Source organism: Myxine glutinosa, chromosome 13 (genome assembly GCF_964187855.1).
Source record: "Myxine glutinosa chromosome 13, kmMyxGlut1.1, whole genome shotgun sequence".
In the NCBI taxonomy this organism is placed as follows: Eukaryota; Metazoa; Chordata; class Myxini; order Myxiniformes; family Myxinidae; genus Myxine; species Myxine glutinosa.
The window spans coordinates 42183939-42202525 of NC_136273.1; the positions used below are offsets into that span (position 1 = coordinate 42183939).

Sequence of the window (18587 nt, forward strand, 5' to 3'; positions counted from 1 at the left end):
TTCACAAAAGTTTGAGCGAGTAGTTCAGTGACATGACGGGATGTGACAGACACTGCACAGATATATGTAGAGTATATGAAGTACTTCACCTCACCACCATGTAATTCAAAACACCTCACCACCACGTTATTAAAAACACCTCACCGGCACGTAATTCAAAACACCTCACAATCACGTCATTGAAAACACCTCTCCACCACGTAATTCCACCTGGAGGATCCCTCGGTTGAAGGTTCCTCCGGGGGACGCGACGCGAACAGGCCAGAGCTCCTTTGCACAATATATATTTTTTTGAAAGAGCCAGAGCTCCTTTGCACAGCTAGTAGACTGCACAGATATATACAGTCGTGGCCAAAAATATTGGCACCCTTGCACTTTTTTTCAAATAACTCATAATTTTCTCTAAAAATAAGTTGAAATTGAGAAAAGTATTTGGTCTCCACAATTCTTTTTTTTCACTGTTAATATTACAGAACCTTTGTTTTTGATTCAGAACTTAATATATCCTTTTAAATTAGAAAAACAATAAGAAATGGCATTGACAAAATGATTGACACCCTAGAACTAGACGTAATATTTGGTATCACAGCCTTTGGACAAAAGCCTGGTGGTGGCTTAGCGGTCAGGGTGCCGGCTTGGGATCCTAGGATCCTGGGTTGGGATCCTAGGATCCTGGGTTCGAATCCTGGTCAATCGCTGAATTAACGCCAGGGGGGTTGACTCAGAGGTCGGCAAATTGAGTACCAGTTCACTGGTAATTCCCTGTGTCGCAAGAGGGTCGAAGAGGCAAGAGGCAAGAGGGACTAACAAGAGGAGAGACTGTGTCAAGAGGAGAGGAGAACAAGAACAAGAGGAGAGCAAGAGGCAAGAGGGACTAACTACCTGTGTCGCAAGAGGCAAGAGGGACTAACAGGGTTGGTGGCAAAGGGCATCCGGCCATAAAACAATGCTTCAAAAAAGGGACCATGGTGCCTGAAAAAGGCCAATCCCTGCTCTGCGGGGAAAAATGGCCTCTAAAGGTGGTTCCACGGCCTTTGGACAAAATAACTGCAGTAAGCGCTTCCTATAGCTATTAATGAGCTTCCTACACCCCTCCACTGGCAGTTTGGCCCATTCTTCTTGTGCCAACTGCTCCAGCTATTCCAGATTTGAAGGGTACCTTCTTCCAACTGCTGTTTTCAGATCTCCCCACAGGTGTTCAATGGCACTTACATCTGCACTCATTGCTGGCCACTTCAGAACAGTCAAGCGTTTTGTCTTGAACCTGATTTCATGATGCCATGCACACATTCAAGGCACTTGGTGCCAAAGCCAGCACAGCAACCCCAAAACACCACTGAACCTCCTCCATGTTTGACTGTAGGGAAGGTGTTCTTTTCTTTGAAGGCTTGATTTTGTTTTCTGCAAACATACAGATGATGTGCTTTACAGGAAAGCTCTAATTTGGTTTCATCTGTGCACAGCACATTCTCCCAGAAGAATTTTGGCTTGATCAGGTGTGTTTTGGAAAACTCTAGTCGGGCTTTCTTATGTCTCTCTCTCAGCAGTGGAGTCTCCCTGGGTCTTCTACCATAGAACCCCCTTCCATTGAATTGGCGGCGGATAGTGCGAGTTGAAACTGTCGTACCTTGTGTCTGAAGGTCAGCTTGCATCTGTTTGGCAGTTCATCGAGGTGCTTTCTCTACCATTCGAACAATCCTTCGCTGCAATCTTGGATCAAGTTTTCTCTTGCAGCCACATCCAGTGAGATTGGATGCAGTGCCATGGGCCTTAAACTTCCTGATAATATTGCGTAGGTGGACACAGGTACATCAAGGTCTCTGGAGATGGACTTGTAGCCTTGAGATTGTCCATGCTTGGCTACAATGTTGTGTCTGACCTTGTCAGACAATTCTCTGGTTTTCTTTCTTTTCTCCATGCTCATTGCGGTTCACACAGTGACACAAAACAGCAGAATGACTCCTTTTCTCTATTCAAACTGGTTGAATGGGTGATTTTTATATTGCAGGCACCTGCAATCACCACGGGTGAGTTCAATTCCAAAGTAAAGGAGAATCACCTGCTTGAAATCTAATGATTTCTAACAACTTTTAAAAGGTGCCAATAATATTGTCTGGGCCATTTTAGGATTTCTGTGTGGAATAAGCTAAGATTTCGTGATTCTTTCAGCTTTTTTGTTTGTTTTTCTACTGCAAACCAAAGAAATACATGTGTGGATACCAAAATATTTTTTAATTTCAACAAATTCCTGGAAGAAATGATGCATTATTTGAAAAAAGTGCAAGGGTGCCAATATTTTTGACTACGACAATATATATATATATATAATTTTAGAAACAGGAATCAAATTCCTGCGAGGGGCTAAGTGTGAAAAAATTCTGACAGCCAGGGAATCGAACCCAGGAACTCATCACTTACGCAGTGACAGCCCACTGAGCTATTGAGTCTCTGGGATATCCTTGGGGATTTCTCACACTAACACTGCGAGCTTGGCATCAACACAAAAGGGCAATTACATCTGCTTCAGTAGAATCCAAAATGCTTGAACAATGATGACATAACATATAATTTACAAAAGTGTACTTCTAATTGAGATGCTCTTGTAATCATGATGTACCAAGTGTGTTTGGCGGCGATGTGTGAACATGCAGTGCAATGCGACGTGCGGCCGGGGTGCAAGGTCACGGATGGTACTATGTGCCGGCCTTGTCGGAGGAACCTTCAAAGAGTTTGATGAAAGTGAGTGCCATGACACACTCAAACCCAAAGAGCAGGAGACGTGCTTCGAGCGTCCATGTTCGCGGTGGTTCACGACGTCCTGGTCACAGGTAAGAGTACGAGTAAGGTAAGATGTTTTATAGTGTAAATGGCACGCGACCTTGTGTGAGAATGCCAGAGTTTGTGGGTGGCTGGAATCCTGCTGAAGGACGCAACTTTAAGGACTTGTATTGCGTATTGAAATCATTCTCTCATTTCGAGAGGATAAATTTGCTGGATTTGCTGGATGCCACTACTGGATTTGGTTAAAACTCGCCTCGCACATGAATCATCCACAAGTTGTGGGGGATTGGATAATCTGCCTAAACCTCCTGGTCTGGAGGACCTCCTCTTGGTAGGAAATGGATGCACATGCACTCAGATACATTTAATGGACATGGGATGCCACTCCAAACAATGTGGTTTGATTCTTACTGCCTTCAATGTACCTTGGTACAGGGACTAAAATGCTACCTATGCAAATGTATCCGTAACCATAAAATTCCGCTAATTTCAGCTGATTCACAGCAAATTGAAAGGTAAAGTCTTAATTTGTTGGTGGCGTTCACCGAGTAAAGGTCATGAGTATGTCATATCAGTCTGTGCACAACATACCAGATGAGCCTTTTCAATCCTCAATCTAATTTATTTGGGATGTTGTTTTTCAACAGGATTTTTTGCATATTTAAACAGTTATTACCTCCGACACAGAAGGTCGAGAGAGGTTATGTTTTCACCCGTTTGTCTGTCTGTTTGTCTGTTTGTGAGCAGGACATCTCACAAAGCTATGGACGGATTCGGACCGATTTCTGTCGACATTTTGGGTGTTTGATAAGAAAAAATATGAATAGATTTTGGTGAAGATCTAGATCCGGATTCGATTATTTAAAAATTTTAGTGATTCTCCACCACTGAAGGATGGGGCCAAAAACAATATATACAATGATATTTAAAAACGTTTTGGACGATTTATGACAAAACTTGGTGGATGAGATGAGTAACTGACAAGAACTAGACGATTAGATTTTGCTTCAGGACCGAATCCAGATCCGGCCTAACAGTGGGATGCAATACGTAAACTGGCGGAGGTATGTGCGGAGGTATGTCCGCATATGCCTGGCGGAGGTATGTGCGCCACCAAATGCCATTCGAGTTTTCTATATTAAAATATAGAAAACTATATTTTTACCTGTTTACAGACATTTTTACCTGTTTTACCTGTTTATTTACCTGTTTACTTGTTTACAGGTAAATTTACCTGTTTAAAGGTAAATTTACAAGACAATTATTTGCCTGTTTACAGTTTACAGACAAAACACTGTTTACAGACAATTTGAGCTTCTCAAAAGATGATCAGGTTTGCTAAATTTTCCGGTACATCTAAATGTCTGGTAAAATGGATGGTCAGGCGCAATGCAACAAGCATATCCATTCAAGCAAAAAGTATTAACAGTATTTCTCAAATTAATATCTGTAATTCATTTTTTATTTCAGGCAGACATCTCAATCTGTTGTATCCATCTGTTGTTCATTTTTTGCGTGATTATTATTAGTATTCATCTGTTGTTTCATCATTAGAGTCGATCTGATGTTTCATTCTCTTAATTCTTTTTTATTATAAAGTATCCTCAGTACTTGGTTCTTCACAAAATAAAATGTCACCAAATATTTGAAAATAGAAAGTAGCAATTTGTCAATATGTGCATAGACAAAGTTTTGTTTTGATAACATTCCATGAATCTCTTTCCTCATGAATTTGAAACACTTGGATATTATGTTTCACTGCATCATTTTTTCCATATCTGTTTATCAACATGTACATGTTCATTACCTCCGCCACCAAAGGTGGATGGAGGTTATGTTTTCACCCCTGTCTGTTTGTCTGTCCGTTTGTCTGTGAACAAGATATCTCAAAAAGTTGTGGACGGATTCGGACGGAATTTCGCAGAGATGTAGCGTATGTGACAAGGACAAATGATTAGATTTTGGTGAAGATCCGAATTCGGATCCGGATACGATAATTTTGAAGTGATTCTTCACCATTGGGAGATAGGGCCAAAAACGATATGTAGCAGGATATCTCAAAAAGTTGTGGACAGATTTGGACGAAACTTGGTGGACCGGTTGGGTGTCTGACATGGACGATTCGATTCGATTTTGGTGAAGTTCTGAACATGGATTCAGATATGACAATTATTTAAAATGTTAAGTGATTCTTCACCATTGGGAGATAGGGCCAAAAACGATACGTAGCAGGATATCTCAAAAAGTTGTGGACGCATTTGGACGAACCTTGGTGGACCTGTTGGGTGTCTGACAAGGACGATTCGATTCGATTTTGGTGAAGATCTGAATATGGATTCAGGTTTGACAATTATTAGAAATGTTAAGTGATTCTTCACCATTGGGAGATACGGCCTAAAACGATTTTTTTTTTTTTTTAAATGAATACAGAATCGAGGTTCGTGTAAGAGCTAACACATTGAACATGAAAAACATGCAGAGACACACAAAACCTGCAATGAAGGGAGCGGGAGACAAGGGGGGAGAGAGGGAAGCACACAAGCACAACAGAAGAGAACAGGGACGCCGGTAGATCTGTGGAAGGGGGGAGGGGGAGCTGGGAGGGGTACACGGTACAAAGCAAATGAACACTTCGAGGAACCCCAGGACAGAACCTGTGGTTTCAAAGAGGTGGATTTGCGGCGTTTTAACAGGGGTAGAAACGATCAACGTTTTGGATTATTTATTTTTTGTATACTGAATCGAGGCTCGTGAAAGAGCTAACATTTATTTCACAAACAAATCAAACAGACAAACAAAATATATAAAAGGAGGGAGCGGTAGACAAGATGGGGAGAGAAGGGGAAGCAAACAAACACAACATTTGAGAGCAGGGACATCGGGAGATGTGTGGGAGGGAGAGGGCTTGGGGGGAGGAGGCGTGGTGAAAGGGGGGAGGGGGGGGGGGTTGGGGGAACATAAGGATAAGAGATGAGGGAAGAGATGAGGGAAGATAAGAGATGGTGGTGAACAGCTGTTTTAAAGACTTGGAGTGAGGAGAGGGATTGAAGACAGTGTGGGAGTTTATTCCAAGGTGGGAGAAAAGAGGAATGAAGGAGTGAAGGTGAGCAGAGAGTATTGATTTTGACAGTTTCACCAGTAGAGGGTTGCTGGCAGAACTTGTGTGTCCTGCAGGAATACTTGGGGGACAGAGCACAGACAGAGCAGGGGGAGCATGGCCGGAGAGGAGTGGGTAGAAGACAGAAAGACCACCTACCTGCCTGCGGTGAGAGAGAAAGGCCCTCAGAATCAACTTCATCGCGGGAGATTCCAATGATCCTGAATGCTTTGGTTTCAACCGCGTGAAGTGGAGCTAGGTGTGAGGCAGGAGCACCAGCCCAGAGGGGAGAACAGTATTCCATTGAGCTGTGGATGAAAGCTTTGTATGTGGTGAGGAGCTCAGGTGTGCCAAGTAAGAACTTCACACGACGGAGGATGCCCAGTCGGCGACTGGCTTTGGAGGCCAGCTTGGAAATGTGGTTTTCCCAGGAAAGATCATGGCAGATAGTGAGACCCAAAAGCTTGAGCGACAGAACTTCTTGGAGAGGATTGTTCAGAAAGTAGATGGGAGGGTTGTCCAGACGGTCTTTTCGGAGAGACAAAGTGAGAGTGTGAGATTTGTCAGGATTGAAGGACATGTTCCACTTGTTTGACCAGTTTGTGATATTGTCCATGTCTGCAGAGAGTGAGGAGGCTGCAGACTGCCGATCTGAGGGATGAGGAATGGAGCGGCAGATAGTGGAGTCATCAGCAAAGATAGAGAGGATTTTCCAGAGAGTCGGAGAGATCATTGATGAATACCATAAAAAGGACAGGGCCCTGAACACTGCCTTGAGGAACTCCAGCCTGAACGGGAAGAGGAGATAAGAGAAACCCATTCAGGGCCACACGTTGACTGCGACCAGAAAGGAAGTCTGCTCGCCATGCGTGGAGGTTTCCATGGATACCATACGAGGAGTGTTTGGTGAGCAGGGTGGGGTGTCAGACCGTATCAAAGGCACGTGATATGTCAAGGGAGACAGCTCTAATTTCCTGTTTGGCATTGAGGACCTCCATCCATTGTTGAGCCAGCAGAAGCATCATGTCCAGAGTAGAATGACCTGGTCTGAATCCAAATTGATGATCTGAGATCAAGCCTTTGGAGAAGAGGAAGGATTTGATGTCAGAAGCAATGAACGATTCCATGACCTTGCTGATTATTGGGAGCATGCTGATTGGTCTGTCGTAGCAAAGATCTGTTTTTGCACCTTTCTTGTGTAAAGTGGAAATGTTGGCCGATTTCCAAGCAGATGGCAGATGACCTTGAGCAAAAGAGAGGGTGAAGATAATTGAGAGAAGGTGTGAAAGAGCAGAAGAATAGGTTTTTAGGACCCATGGGCTGATGCCGACTGGTCCAGTTGGAGAATCACAGTCGGGGTTTGACAGAAACTTCTCCACCTTGTCAGGAGAGGACACAGAGTTCAGGAGCAGCTGGGTTCGACTGGTGAGGTGGGTGCAGAGAGAGATGGGTATGGGACACAAGATTTTGAGGCAAACACAGAGTTGAGGCGTTCGGCTTTGTTACGTGTGGTGTCAGCTGTGTAGCCGTTTGAGGTAAGGGAGGGGATGGAAGGAGAACAAACACCAGAAACAGATTTGACCAGAAGCCACCAGGATTTGGAGGAAGGGGAGAGGTTTGAGAGTTCAGTCTTGAGAGTAGAGAGCGTGCTTGAGAGTGCTTCCTGGCTCTCCTGAGGGTAGACACACTCTTGTTCTAAGCTTTGTGAAAGGAACTGAGATTACCTTCAGTTGGATTAGCCTTCCAAGAGGCAAAGGCAAGTTGTTTCAGGGCAAATGCCTCACCACAAGATTCAGTGTACCATGGACGGGAGGAAGGGGAAGACAACTGAAGACGAGATGAGATAAATCTGTGCATGAGAGAGAGCAGTTTGCTTTGGAAGAATTCCCAGGAAGAATTGATGTCAGAGGCAGTAGAGATGGGAGACCAGTCCAGATGATTGATGGCTGCTTGAAGACCGTGCCAGTTGGCCTGAGTGAAATGCCAGACTCGTCGGCGCTGAGGAGGCTCTCTGAGAATGGCCAGAGAGATGTCCACTTTAACAAGCAAATGATCAGAAGAACCGATTGGAGCAGAAGAAGAGCAGCAGACATATGCAGGGAAGTTTGTCATAACAAAGTCGAGAAGAGAAGATACTCTGTTGACTGAGATCCGGGTCGGGAAATTGACAGATTGTGTCAGTCCCAAAGAGTCGCAGAAGTCCTTTGCTGAGATGCCTTGGCTGGTGGGAGAGGAACCCGCACCCAGCCAGCTGGCATGACAGCTGAAGTTGCCACATATGAGGAAGAGACAAGATAATATGGGGAGAGAGAGGGAAGCACACAAGTACAACAGTAGAGAACGGGGACATCAGGAGATCTGTGGGAAGGAGAGGGGTTGGGGGAGGAGGCATGGGAAGGGTGGGAGAGGTATAAAACACATGGACACTGCTCGGACTTCCAGGAAAGAAGTTGGTATTTCAAAAAAGTGAAGCTGGGGTGAATTAACGGAGGTAGAAAAGATCAAGGTTTTGGATGGGGGGAGATTAGAGATGGTGGTGAACAGCTGTTTTAAAGACCTGGAGGGAGGAGTGGAATTGAAAAGAGTGAGGGAGTTTGTTCCAGAGGCGGGAGAAAAGAGGAATGAAAGAGTGAAGGTGAGCAGAGAGTCTTGATTTTGGCAATTTCACCCGAAGAGGGTTGCTGGCAGGTCTTGTGCGACCTGCAGGAAATATTTGGGGGACAGAGCACAGATAGAGCTGGGGGAGCTGGGCCGGAGAGGAGTTGGTGTGGGCGGATTAGTCGGATTTGGACGAAACTTGTTGGACAGGTTATGTGTGACAAGGAAGAATCGATTCAATTTTGGTGAAGATCCGGATCCAGCCAGTAGAATTTTAAAGTGGTTCTTCACCATTGAGTGACACTGCCAACCAGGCAGAGGTATGCTCTCTCCGAGTGCTGTTCTAGAGTTTTTCTGTAATTGCCATCTCTGTGCTGGTTCTCATCACTATTTCTGTAACTTGTCATTGTCCCATCGACAACTTCATGTTTATATCCTTGTGGTACTGCCATCTATATGTCCATGTCATGGACATCTTCATGCTCCTCTATTGTCTTCTGTATGATGTCATATTCTTCAATTAATATTATCTTGTTGATAGGATTGACATTACAGCCACTCAGTGTCAAGGGAAGATGGTCGGGAGGTGAACACAACGTGTGTGTGTGTGTGTGTGTGTGTGTGTGTGTGTGTGTGTGTGTGTGTGTGTGTGTGTGTGTGTGTGTGTGTGTGTGTGTGTGTGTGTGTGTGTGTGTGTGTGTGTGTAGTGCAGCAAAACCTGTGGAACTGGGATTCGTGTACGAGAGGTGAAGTGTTATCAAGGAGGTGAGCTGGGTCAAGGCTGTGACTCAGACAGCAAGCCTAACACGAAGCAGAGCTGTGAGCTTCAGGTTTGCCCAACAGAAGCGCCAGGTGAGTGTTTCAGGAAGATGTTTAATAAGTGACCTCCTCCAAGGTAAACTCTCAAAATACAAGTTTTCCACACACCTACGATCTTATTGGTTCACGAGTTATCAAACAGAGTGACCACTATATTCGTCATGAGTGTGTGTCTGTCTGTCCGCAGCATAACTACCCGATATCATCCGATCTTGTTGAAACTTGGGTGGGAGGTTGATATCATTATCTAGTTGTGTCCTGCCTAGAGTGGGCGTATTGCACCCATTGTGGGCGGAGCGACGCCAGAAAAAAGTATTTTTAGGGGGTAATCGAGTTCCAGCTACATCTTCTCCGACGTAGTTGGTGGAATCTGACAGGGGTTTCGGTATTTGGTTAGGCCAATGTCATGTGTCTAGCCCCACGGAGCTCGATTTTTCATATTCGCCCCAAGGTCAAAGTCACAAGGTCATGAAATTTAGAAAAGTCAATTTCTGATGGTTTTATTACATTGTTCGCTTCCTGATAGGGTGAAATGTCGTACATGTTTTTATATTATCACATACATCATGAAATACAAGTTTTCCAACAAATTTCAAAATCTTTGACCTTTGAAGGTCACAAAGGTCAATTTTTAAAAGTTGTTGGAATCGAACCGAATTTTCGGTATTGTGTAGCTAACTAACCTCATAACGCATGCAGCACATTGGGGCCCTTTGTAAATAGGCATGCACACCGCATGTCGGGGGGCCGACACCTGCCACGTGGGCCCCCGTACCCCCAGTCCGGGCCTGTTTCGGTTATAGTCTGTCCTTTGTCAATGAATACCGCTCGCTCGTGAACCATCGACGTCTCCTGACTTGTATTCCTTATTTACTCATTTGTGGAACTGCTTTCTGGGGATGCTTTAATCGAACCCTTCCCTACAATGCTTTAAACACTGTTCACTACCATTTCATCTGACCCCCTACCATCCCCTTCCACTGTATTTTCTACCTCCATTAACCCAACCTAACTCAACCCCCTTACTTACCAGTTCCTGTGTTTTCTTCGCTCCCCTCTCTCTTTCTCCTCTTTTCCTTTTCATCCACTCCATTTTGCTTCTTCTGTCCCGCTGATGCTCAAATGTTGGCACATTGTTATTTTACTCTGCCATGAGTCTTGTTTTGTTTTTTTTAAGCAGCCACCGATGCAAAATCATTCCCATTAATCAAAATATTATGGACTTTTGATAAATTGGCTAAATTGTCCAGGACACTAAATATGGTGATTTGGTTGAGCTGTGTGGTTTGGTTATACTGCGTGGTTTGATCATAATGAGTGATTTGGTCATGAGTGGTTTGGTCATAATGAGTGGTTTGGTCATACTGGGGTGGTTTGGTCATACTGGGGTGGTTTGGTCATACTGGGGTGGTTTGGTCATACTGGGGTGGTTTGGTCATACTGGGGTGGTTTGGTCATACTGGGGTGGTTTGGTCATACTGGGGTGGTTTGGTCATACTGGGGTGGTTTGGTCATACTGGGGTGGTTTGGTGATACTGGGTGATTTGGTTATGATTGGTGTTACGGCCTGAAGCACACCAAGCCAAGCCATCAACCACACTGTCTTTATTTATGGATTATCACACGAAAATCTCTTCCTACACATAAAACCAAGAAGGGAGAAAAGAGGGGAAAACCCGGATAGGCCAGTCCAAGAGTAGGCCGGTCCAAGAGTAGGCCGGTCCAAGAGTAGTCGGCCGGCCCAAGAGTAGGCCGGCCCAAAAGTAGGCTCCAAGGCAGGCCCAGCACGAGAGGGTCGGAGTAGGCAAGTCCATGAGTAGGCCCCAAGGCAGGCCCAACAGTAGGCTCCAGGGCAGGCCCAACAGTAGGCAGCCAGAGTTCGATCAACGTCACCCCTCAGGTGGAGAGATTGCAGCTGGACACTCTACAACCCCCAAAAAAGCACTCTGCCACAAGCCCTCCTCCAAAATGGCCACTCACTCCTCTGAATCATCTTCCTGGCCACTCCCCTGCCCCACAGCCAATCATAGGCTTTATACACATGGACCAAACCACTTGGTCTAACTCACAGGGGGGGTGTGGGGGAAGGAGGAAGAAAAAGGTCACAAACCGTAACACCTCCCCCCCTTAAAGAAGAAAACTTTATCCCAATAAAAGTTTTCTTTTACAAAGGCAGGATAAACAGTGCAAGCATAAACTTAACCCAGCATAACAGTGCAATAAACAAATAGCCATCTCTCCTTGTGACATTTACAGGCATCATAGCTCACATGCAGGGGCACGAAAAAAAAACCTCAAGCTCGAGATAGAGCATCTGCAATGACATTATCTCGACCCGAAATAGGTACAATTTTCAAGGGGTACGGATGTACTAAAAGCCCCCATCGGTTCCCTATCACGTGCTTGAAGAGCCACGCTGTCTAATTCACTAGTCAATATCTTGATGCTTCATATGACCTACCAACTGGCCGGCCGAGGTCGGCCTCACGCTCATAGTACCTTTTAAGTATATTAACGTGGCACACCGGTGGGGTTTCCATCTGTGATGGGTCCGCACCATGTAGTTCACCTCACTCAGCTTTTTTTTGACCCAGTAGAGACTGCTAAACTTCGCCAATAGTGGCTCCCCAGGCAGAGGTAGTGAAACTAGCACTTTGTCTCCAGGCCTAAAATTACGAGCTGTCATATTCAGGTCAAAACGGGCCTTCATTACTCGCTGAGATACTTTCAAATGTTCCTTGGTGACATTGCAGGCGGTGGTAAGTCTTTCCCGGAAAGTAGCTACATGGTCCCGAAGGTTAGGGTTCTCCGTCTCTTCGAGGAATCTCTTTCACTACTGGGGAAACACAAACCCTATTGCCAGCAAAATCATTTCCCAGTACGAAACTAATACCCTCTATGGGGAGAGTGGGGACTATTCCTACCATCACGGGTCCTGTGACCAAATCAGACTTCAAGTTCACCCTATGTAAGGGGACTGGGACAAAACGACCCGCAATGCCCTGGATTAAAGCGCTCGCTTTCCCCAAACTACTCAAAGTCAATGGTAAAATGGTAGACATCAACAACTGGGCGGCCCCAGTATCCCTTAGAATAACTACGGACTTGACTTTCCCGTCCCAAGACACTTGGCCCTTTGACACAAAGGGTTTATAATGGTCCTGTACAGGGCCCGTAAGGTCCGCAGTATCTTCAGCCTTAACTGTAAGGGCACGATCCATGTGGCTGTCCACTTTGATTCGAACCAATGCAATAGGTCTAATGGAGTCTCCCTGCTTCTCCTCCCTTTGCAATTTCCAACAATTCGACTTCAGATGTCCCCTCTGTTTACAGTAATTACACGTGGGGGCCGGTCCCCGGCGAGATGCCCGACTCGACCACTCAAACTGTCTACCCAGAGACGGCCGCACCAATGGACCCCTATGGTCTGTCCACTTGTAGAGAACGATACCACCGATCAAAACTCATTTCCTTCTCCCTCGCAAATTCAACAAATGTCTGCCCAGCCTGTCTTTGAAGGTTCGGAACTTCTGCCGGTATGCTTCTGGAACTTGCTCATAGGCCGACAACACAGCCTTTTTAACAGCCTCATAATTCTCTGACTGATCCTCCGACAGAGCTGAATACACTTCCTTGGCTCTCCCTATGAACCCACTTTGTAGTAGCAGGATCCAGTATTGTATGGGCCACTGAAGACGTTTTGCTATCTTTTCAAAAGACAGAAAAAACGTTTCCACGTCCTCCTCGTTAAACTTGGGAACAAGCCTAATGTTCCGAGCCACATCAAAGGAACGGGGGAGATCATTTTGACCCCCACCTGAATCGATGGAAACCGGTTGGGCCTGTCCCACCTGAATTTCTAATTTTCTTAACTCAAACTCTCGTTGTCGCTCTTCTTTTTCTCTTTCAAACTCTTTGCCGTTCCTCGTCTTCTAACTTTAGTCCGAGCTGTCTTTCTTCCGATTCTATCCAGGCCAATTCCAAAGCTTCACTCCTCAATCTTACTCATGGTTCTAAACCCATGTGACTGACAATAGCCGAAACAATCTCCGCATTTTTCATATGAGATGTCCCACTAACCCCAAGATGATCAGCTACAGCTCGTAACTCTACCTTATGTAACAGTTCTACATCTTGCACCGATAGCCGCTTCTCCACAAATTCCTTCACTTCAAAATCCATCTCCTCAGCCATGGTGTACGACTGCAGTAAATATAGAAGTATCAGCACCGTAAACAAAAGTCAAATTATCTGCAAATGAGAAAACTTTAAAATGCGGAAAAAAACTAACCCAAGACAGGTATCATATAATCCAGGTCCCGGACGAGCCCCCAATTTGTTACGGCCTGAAGCACACCAAGCCAAGCCTTCAACCACACTGTCTTTATTTATGGATTATCACACGAAAATCTCTTCCTACACATAAAACCAAGAAGGGAGAAAAGAGGAAAAAACCCAAATAGGCCGGTCCAAGAGTAGGCCGGTCCAAGAGTACGCCGGTCCAAGAGTACGCCGGTCCAAGAGTACGCCGGTCCAAGAGTACGCCGGTCCAAGAGTACGCCGGTCCAAGAGTACGCCGGTCCAAGAGTACGCCGGTCCAAGAGTACGCCGGTCCAAGAGTACGCCGGTCCAAGAGTACGCCGGTCCAAGAGTACGCCGGTCCAAGAGTACGCCGGTCCAAGAGTACGCCGGTCCAAGAGTACGCCGGTCCAAGAGTAGGCCGGTCCAAGAGTAGGCCGGTCCAAGAGTAGGCCGGTCCAAGAGTAGGCCGGTCCAAGAGTAGGCCGGTCCAAGAGTAGGCCGGTCCAAGAGTAGGCCGGTCCAAGAGTCGGCCGGTCCAAGAGTCGGCCGGTCCAAGAGTCGGCCGGTCCAAGAGTCGGCCGGTCCAAGAGTCGGCCGGTCCAAGAGTCGGCCGGTCCAAGAGTCGGCCGGTCCAAGAGTCGGCCGGTCCAAGAGTCGGCCGGTCCAAGAGTAGGCCGGTCCAGGAGTAGGCCGGTCCAGGAGTAGGCCGGTCCAGGAGTAGGCCGGTCCAAGATTAGGCAGGTCCAAGAGTAGGCCCCAAGCCAGGCCCAGCATGAGAGGGTCGGAGTAGGCAAGTCCACGAGTAGGCCCCAGGGCAGGCCTAACAGTAGGCAGCCAGAGTTCGATCAACGTCACCCTTCAGGTGGAGAGATTGCAGCTGGCCACTCTACAACCCCCGAAAAAGCAATCTGCCACAAGCCCCCCCCTCCAAAATGGCCACCCACTCCTCTGAATCACCTTCCTGGCCACTCCCCCACCCTACAGCCAATCATAGGCTTTATAAACATGGACCAAACCACTTGGTCTAACTCACAGGGGGGTGTGGGGAAGGAAGAATAAAAAGGTCACAAACCGCAACATGGGTGGTTTGGTTAAACTGGGGTGGTTTGGTTAAACAGGGTGGTTTGGTCATAATGGGTGGTTTGGTTATACTGGGTGATTTGGGTATGATGGGTGGTTTGGTTATACTGGGTGGTTTGGTTAAACAGGGTGGTTTGGTTATACTGGGTGGTTTGGTTATTATGGGTGGTTTGGGTATGATGGGTGGTTTGGTTATACTGGGTGGTTTGGTTATGATGGATGGTTTGGTTATGATGGGTGATTTGGTTATGACGGGTGGTTTGGTTATGATGGGTGGTTTGGTTATGATGGATGGTTTGGTTATGATGGGTGATTTGGTTATGATGGGTGGTTTGGTTATGATGGGTGGTTTGGTTATGATGGGTGGTTTGGTTATGATGGGTGGTTTGGTTATACTGGGTGGTTTGGTTATACTGGGTGGTTTAGTTATACTGGGTGGTTTAGTTATACTGGGTGGTTTGGTTATACTGGGTGGTTTGGTTATACTGGGTGGTTTGGTTATGCTGGGTGGTTTGGTTATACTGGGTGGTTTGGTTATACTGGGTTGTTTGGTTATACTGGGTGGTTTAGTTATACTGGGTGGTTTGGTTATACTGGGTGGTTTGGTTATACTGGGTGGTTTGGTTTTACTGGGTGGTTTGGTTATACTGGGTGGTTTGGTTATACTGGGTGGTTTGGTTATACTGGGTGGTTTGGTTATGATGGGTGGTTTGGTTATGATGGGTGGTTTGGGTTTGATGGGTGGTTTGGGTATGATTGGTTGTTTGGTTATACTGGGTGGTTTGGTTATACTGGGTGGTTTGGTTATGATGGGTGGTTTGGTTATGATGGGTGGTTTGGGTATGATGGGTGGTTTGGGTATGATGGGTGGTTTGGTTATACTGGGTGGTTTGGTTATACTGGGTGGTTTGGGTATGATGGGTGGTTTGGGTATGATGGGTGGTTTGGTTATACTGGGTGGTTTGGGTATGATGGGTGGTTTGGGTATGATGGGTGGTTTGGTTATACTGGGTGGTTTGGTTATGATGGGTGGTTTGGGTATGATGGGTGGTTTGGGTATGATGGGTGGTTTGGTTATACTGGGTGGTTTGGTTATGATGGGTGGTTTGGTTATGATGGGTGGTTTGGGTATGATGGGTGGTTTGGTTATGATGGGTGGTTTGGTTATACTCGGTGGTTTGGTTATACTGGGTGGTTTGGTTATACTGGGTGGTTTCGGTATGATGGGTGGTTTGGGTATGATGGGTGGTTTGGTTATACTGGGTGGTTTGGGTATGATGGGTGGTTTGGGTATGATGGGTGGTTTGGGTATGATGGGTGGTTTGGGTATGATGGGTGGTTTGGGTATGATGGGTGGTTTGGGTATGATGGGTGGTTTGGGTATGATGGGTGGTTTGGGTATGATGGGTGGTTTGGTTATGATGGGTGGTTTGGGTATGATGGGTGGTTTGGTTATGATGGGTGGTTTGGGTATGATGGGTGGTTTGGGTATGATGGGTGGTTTGGGTATGATGGGTGGTTTGGGTATGATGGGTGGTTTGGGTATGATGGGTGGTTTGGTTATACTGGGTGGTTTGGTTATGATGGGTGGTTTGGGTATGATTGGTGGTTTGGGTATGATGGGTGGTTTGGTTATGATGGGTGGTTTGGTTATGATGGGTGGTTTGGTTATGATGGGTGGTTTGGTTATGATGGGTGGTTTGGTTATGATGGGTGGTTTGGTTATGATGGGTGGTTTGGTTATGGGTGGTTATGATTGATTAATCAATAATCATAATCATAATCAATAATAATAATCAATCATAATAATCAATAATCATAATCAATAATATAATCATAATAATCAATAATCATAACCACCCATCAATAACCAAACCACCCATCATAACCAAACCACCCATCATAACCAAACCACCCAGTATAACCAAACCACCCATCATAACCAAACCACCCATCATAACCAAACCACCCAGTATACCCAAACCACCCATCATAACCAAACCACCCATCATAACCAAACCACCCATCATAACCAAACCACCCATCATATGATGGGTGGTTTGGTTATGATGGGTGGTTTGGTTATTGATGGGTGGTTATGATTATTGATTATGATTATATTATTGATTATGATTATTGATTATTATGATTGATTATTATTATATGATGTATATGATGAACCCAGTATATGATGGGTGGTTTGGGTATGATGGGTGGTTTGGTTATACTGGGTGGTTGGTTTGGTTATGATGGGTGGTTTGGTTATACTGGGTGGTTTGGTTATGATGGGTGGTTTGGGTATGATGGGTGGTTTGGTTATGATGGGTGGTCTGGGTATGATGGGTGGTTTGGTTATGATGGGTGGTTTGGTTATGATGGGTGGTTTGGTTATGATTGGTGGTTTGGTTATACTGGGTGGTTTGGTTATGATGGGTGGTTTGGGTATGATGGGTGGTTTGGTTATACCGGGTGGTTTGGTTATGATTGGTGGTTTGGTTATGATGGGTGGTTTGGTTATACTGGGTCGTTTGGTTATGATGGGTGGTTTGGTTATGATGGGTGGTTTGGTTATGATGGGTGGTTTGGTTATGATGGGTGGTTTGGTTATGATGGGTGGTTTGGGTATGATGGGTGGTTTGGTTATGATGGGTGGTTTGGTTATGATGGGTGGTTTGGTTATACTGGGTGGTTTGGTTATACTGGGTGGTTTGGTTATACTGGGTGGTTTGGTTATTAATGGGTGGTTTGGTTATACTGGGTGGTTTGGTTATGATGGGTGGTTTGGTTATGATGGGTGGTTTGGTTATACTGGGTGGTTTGGTTATGATGGGTGGTTTGGTTATGATGGGTGGTTTGGATATGATGGGTGGTTTGGGTATGATGGGTGGTTTGGTTATGATGGGTGGTTTGGTTATGATGGGTGGTTTGGGTGTACTGGGTGGTTTGGTTATGATGGGTGGTTTGGGTATGATGGGTGGTTTGGTTATGATGGGTGGTTTGGGTATGATGGGTGGTTTGGTTATGATGGGTGGTTTGGTTATGATGGGTGGTTTGGGTATACTGGGTGGTTTGGTTATGATGGGTGGTTTGGTTATGATGGGTGGTTTGGTTATACTGGGTGGTTTGGTTATGATGGGTGGTTTGGTTATGATGGGTGGTTTGGATATGATGGGTGGTTTGGGTATGATGGGTGGTTTGGTTATGATGGGTGGTTTGGTTATGATGGGTGGTTTGGGTGTACTGGGTGGTTTGGATATGATGGGTGGTTTGGGTATGATGGGTGGTTTGGTTATGATGGGTGGTTTGGGTATGATGGGTGGTTTGGTTATGATGGGTGGTTTGGTTATGATGGGTGGTTTGGGTATACTGGGTGGTTTGGTTATGATGGGTGGTTTGGGTATGATGGGTGGTTTGGTTATGATGGGTGGTTTGGTTATGATGGGTGGTTTGGATATGATGGGTGGTTTGGTTATGATTGGTGGTTTGGTTATGATGGGTGGTTTGGTTATGATGGGTGGTTTGGTTATACTGGGTGGTTTGGTTATGATGGGTGGTTTGGGTATGATGGGCGGTTTGGTTATACTGGGTGGTTTGGTTATGATGGGTGGTTTGGGTATGATGGGTGGTTTGGTTATGATGGGTGGTTTGGTTATGATGGGTGGTTTGGTTATACTGGGTGGTTTGGTAATGATGGGTGGTTTGGTTATGATGGGCGGTTTGGTTATACTGGGTGGTTTGGTTATGATGGGTGGTTTGGGTATGATGGGTGGTTTGGTTATACTGGGTGGTTTGGGTATGATGGGTGGTTTGGTTATGATGGGTGGTTTGGGTATACTGGGTGGTTTGGTTATGATGGGTGGTTTGGATATGATGGGTGGTTTGGGTATGATGGGTGGTTTGGTTATGATGG

The 18587-nt window shown here is 45.8% G+C and overlaps 1 protein-coding gene across 1 annotated transcript in view; it reads left to right on the forward strand.

Annotated features, from left to right (window-relative positions):
• The window catches only part of ADAMTSL2 (ADAMTS like 2), a 123185-nt gene that overhangs the window by 84436 nt on the left and 20162 nt on the right, over positions 1–18587 (forward strand). Inside the window, 2 exon segments of the mRNA XM_078767006.1 lie at positions 2652–2828; positions 9184–9328. Of these exon segments, the coding sequence (XP_078623132.1) occupies positions 2652–2828; positions 9184–9328 (322 nt within the window).